Source organism: Arachis stenosperma, chromosome 9 (assembly GCF_014773155.1).
Source record: "Arachis stenosperma cultivar V10309 chromosome 9, arast.V10309.gnm1.PFL2, whole genome shotgun sequence".
Taxonomy (NCBI): domain Eukaryota; kingdom Viridiplantae; phylum Streptophyta; class Magnoliopsida; order Fabales; family Fabaceae; genus Arachis; species Arachis stenosperma.
The window spans coordinates 150,362,006-150,366,113 of NC_080385.1; the positions used below are offsets into that span (position 1 = coordinate 150,362,006).

Sequence of the window (4,108 nt, forward strand, 5' to 3'; positions counted from 1 at the left end):
CTTATGAATGTGATGATCTGTGACACTCATTATCATTCTCAACTATGAACGTGTGCCTGACAACCACCTCCGTTCTACCTTAGATGGAGTGGATATCTCTTAGATTCCTTAATCAGAATCTTCGTGGTATAAGCTAGAATTGATGGCGGCATTCAAGAGAATCCGGAAGGTCTAAACCTTGTCTGTGGTATTCTGAGTAGGATTCAATGATTGAATGACTGTGACGAGCTTCAAACTCGTGATTGTGGGGCGTTAGTGACAGACGCAAAAGAATCACTGGATTCTATTCCGACATGGTCGAGAACCGACAGCTGAATAGCCGTGCCGTGACAGGGTGCGTTGAACATTTTCACTGAGAGGATGGGAGGTAGCCATTGACAACGGTGAAACCCTACATACAGCTTGCCATGGAAGGAGCCTTGCGTGTTTGAAGAAGAAGACAGTAGGAAAGCAGAGGTTCAGAAGACAGAGCATCTCCAAAACCTCAACCTGTTCCCCATTACTGCAAAACAAGTACTTAATTCATGTTCTTTTGCTTTTTACAATCAACCCTGATAATTATTGATATCCTGACTAAGAGTTACAAGATAACCATAGCTTGCTTCAAGCCGACAATCTCCGTGGGATCGACCCTTACTCACGTAAAGTATTACTTGGACGACCAGTGCACTTGCTGGTTAGTTGTGCGGGATTGCAAAAGTGTGATTGCAATTTCGTGCACCAGTGGGTTTTCAGGGGCCTCGTCGAACCATTGGTCTTCTGGGCCGAAAGAGATAGATGGGGGCTTGTTAGAGCTTCGCACCAGCGAGGAGGAGACCGCCAGGATCTTGGCGTCTTTCTTGTGCGCCGATCGCGACCTTGGCGCGGTGTTTTTGACAATTACTACGTTTATCACGGTGAGACCGTGGTCTTTGTCTTCTGGCTCTTGTCGCCGCTTTGCCGACCGGGTCTTGCCTTCCTCGTCTTGGTCGCGATAACGCCTCCTCGGCTCCCTTATAAGATGGGAGAATTCTGTTAGTTTACCGTCCCTTATCGCTTGTTCTAGTGCATCCTTCAAGTCAAAGCAGTCCTGTGTTTGGTGCCCATAGCCCTTGTGGTAGTCATAGTAAAAGTTCTTGTTTCCCCCCGTACGGTCCTTGAGTGGTCGGGGCTTCGACAGGATTCCTTTCTCGGCTATTTGCTGATAAACTTCCATGATGGGAAGAGTGAGCGGAGTGTAGTTGGTGAATTTTCCAATCCAGGGAAATGGTCTGGGTGCCTTGCTCGGCGCTCCCTCCCTGGCTTGCTCTTTCAGTCTTTCTCCGTTACCTTGTTGCCTAGGTTAATTGTAGCCGGAGTGTCGTTTATTGGCAGCCACGACCTGGCTGACTTTCTCGTCATTTATGTATTCCTTAGTTGCCGTTTGGATCTCGTGCATCGTCCAAACCGGTTTCGTGGTGAGGTGTTTTCGGAAGTCCTCGTTGAGGAGGCCATTCGTCAGACAGAGGCTGGCCACCGAGTCGGTTAAGCCATCGATTTCTAAGCATTCATCGTTGAACCGGTCCAGGTATTTTCTGGTCGGCTCCCCGGGCCTTTGGGTTATCCCAAGCAGGTTAATCGTGTGTTTTGCCTTTGCTATTTGTGTTGTGAATTGAGCTAAGAAGGCATGGCTGATGTCCGAAAACCCATAGATGGATCCCTGCGGGAGGCCGTTAAACCATCTGATCGCAGGTCCTGCCAGGGTCACCGGGAAGGCTCGGCACCTCACCTCGTCCCCTACTCCCTCCAGATTCATTCTAGCCTCGAAGGCCGTGAGGTGTTCCAGGGGGTCTTGGGTTCCATCGTACCTCATGTCCGTTGGTTTGTCGAAGTGCTTCAGCAATCGGACCTCGAAGATGGATCGATGGAACGGGGTGGCACCCATTATCACGGGTCGCCGTGTCCTCACAGGCCTTCCTTCTCCGTCTTCGCGATCTCGTCCCGTGGGGCGCGTTTCCTTGCCTCGGGAGTAGATGATTGTGTCGTTTCGTCTTCTCGGAATAGGTGAATCTTCTCGGGTGCTTTCCGCTTTCGTTCTGGAAGCGGAGGCGTATCGGGGGTGACTCCGGTGGGAATCTCTCTCTCGGCTTTCAGGAGACGGGGAGTAGCTAGGATCGGTGGTTCGTCGATCATGCTCTTGATCGGCTAGTTGTCGTTCCAGGTTCTGGACCCTATGGCGTAGCTCCTTTATTATTCTGGCGCTGTCACCACCAGTTCCTCCAAAGGGTCGCGTCCCTGTGCTTGGTTCAGTGCATTGTTGGGGGGGACCTCCGTCGCCCTCTCGGTGAGGCGATAGAGGCTACCCCCTCTGCGCCGGCTGCTCGGCCTTGGTCTCCAATGCCCGGCACGACATCCATTTAGGCGTTCCCCACAGACGGCGCCAATGTTCGGTTGGTCGGTTATCGTACAGTTCGGGTGGAGATTCGAGGTGGTGGGAATGCTTCGTCCGGAGAGATTTTGCTGGGATCGGATCTGCCGGTTAGCCGAGCTCTCGTTGTGAAAGGAGGGGGTGTCACCTGCAAAGACACTCCGACGCTCTAGTCAGTTAATGTGCAGGCCAGAAATAGGTTAAGTGGATGTATGACGTACCTTGGGGGAGGGGTAGGACCCTCCCCTTATATACTATGTCAGATGTGGGTCCCACGAGGGCAGAACCCACCTTCCTCGAAGTTTCCTTGTACAGCTGTGGTGGCCAGCTGTCCCGGACGCGTGTTCGGGCTGGATATGGGTGCGTCATCCGACCGTTCAGGTCGGGTGGTTAGTGGGTCGGGTCGGCCCAAGTTCCCTTTGGGCTAGGCCGTAACATAACTTTAAGACATAGTTACTACATACTAATGATCATGAAGTAGAGACACAAATATAGATGACATAATAACATAAAAATCGAAAAAACAGAGAAATAAGAACAAGGAATGAGTCCACCTTAGTGGCGTCTTCTTCTTGAAGGACCAACAATGTCCTTAAGCTCTTCTATGTCCATTCCTTGCCTTTGTTGCTCCTCCCTCATTGCTCTTTGATCTTCTCTTATTTCATGGAGAATGATGGAGTGCTCTTGATGTTCTACCCTTAATTGTTCCACATTGTAACTCAAATCTTCTAAGGAAGTGTTGAGTTGTTCCCAATAGTTGTTGGGAGGAAAGTGCATCCCTTGAGGCATCTCCGGGATTTCTTGGTGATGAGCTTCCTCATGCGTCTCTTGGGTTCCATGAGCGGGCTCTCTTGTTTGCTCCATCCTTTTCTTAGTGATGGGCTTGTCCTCCTCAATGAGGATGTCTCCTTCTATGATAACTCCAGCTGAGTAACATAGATGGCAAATAAGATGAGGAAAAGCTAGCCTTGCCAAAGTAGAGAACTTATCGGCTATTTTGTAGAATTCATGGGAGATGACTTCATGAACTTCTACTTCCTCTCCAATCATGATGCTATGAATCATGATGGCCCGATCCACAGTAACTTCAGATCAGTTGCTAGTGGGAATGATGGAGCGTTGAATGAACTCCAACCATCCTCTAGCCACAGGCTTGAGGTCCAGTCTTCTTAGTTGAACTGGCTTGCCTTTGGAGTCTCTTTTCCATTGAGTTCCTTCCACACATATGTCCATAAGGACTTGGTCCAACCTTTGATTAATTGTAAGAGCGTGCATCTCCTTGCATCATGGGCAAGTTGAATGCCAACCTCACATTTTCCAGACTAAAATCTAAGTATTTCCTCCGAACCATTGTAAGATAGTTCTTTGGATTCGGGTTCATACTTTGATCATGGTTCCTGGTGATCCATGCATTAACATAGAACTCTTGAATCATTAAAATCCCGACTTGTTGAATGGGGTTGGTTAGAACTTCCCAACCTCTTCTTTGGATCTCATGTCGGATCTCCGGATACTCATTTTTCTTGAGCTTGAAAGGGACCTCAGGGATCACCTTCTTCTTGGCCACAACATCATAGAAGTGAGCTTGATGGGCTTTGGAGATGAATCTTTCCATCTCCCATGACTCGGAGGTGGAAGCTTTTGTCTTTCCTTTCCCTTTTCTAGAGGATTCTCCGGCCTTGGGTGCCATCAATGGTTATGGAAAAAAAAAGCTTATGCTTT

At 49.1% G+C, this 4,108-nt stretch overlaps 1 protein-coding gene across 1 annotated transcript; it reads right to left on the minus strand.

The window, feature by feature from the left end:
* Window positions 1-1,321: 1,321 nt before the first annotated feature.
* On the minus strand, window positions 1,322-1,903 carry LOC130950088 (uncharacterized). Its single transcript, XM_057878642.1, has one exon. It carries the CDS (start codon window positions 1,901-1,903, stop codon window positions 1,322-1,324), a length of 582 nt encoding a protein of 193 aa, XP_057734625.1.
* Between the last annotated feature and the right edge of the window lie 2,205 nt (window positions 1,904-4,108).

Excerpts from the sequence above, each read along its gene's own strand:
- LOC130950088 (XM_057878642.1), bottom strand. The coding sequence starts at position 1,903 with ATGGGTGCCACCCCGTTCCATCGATCCATCTTCGAGGTCCGATTGCTG.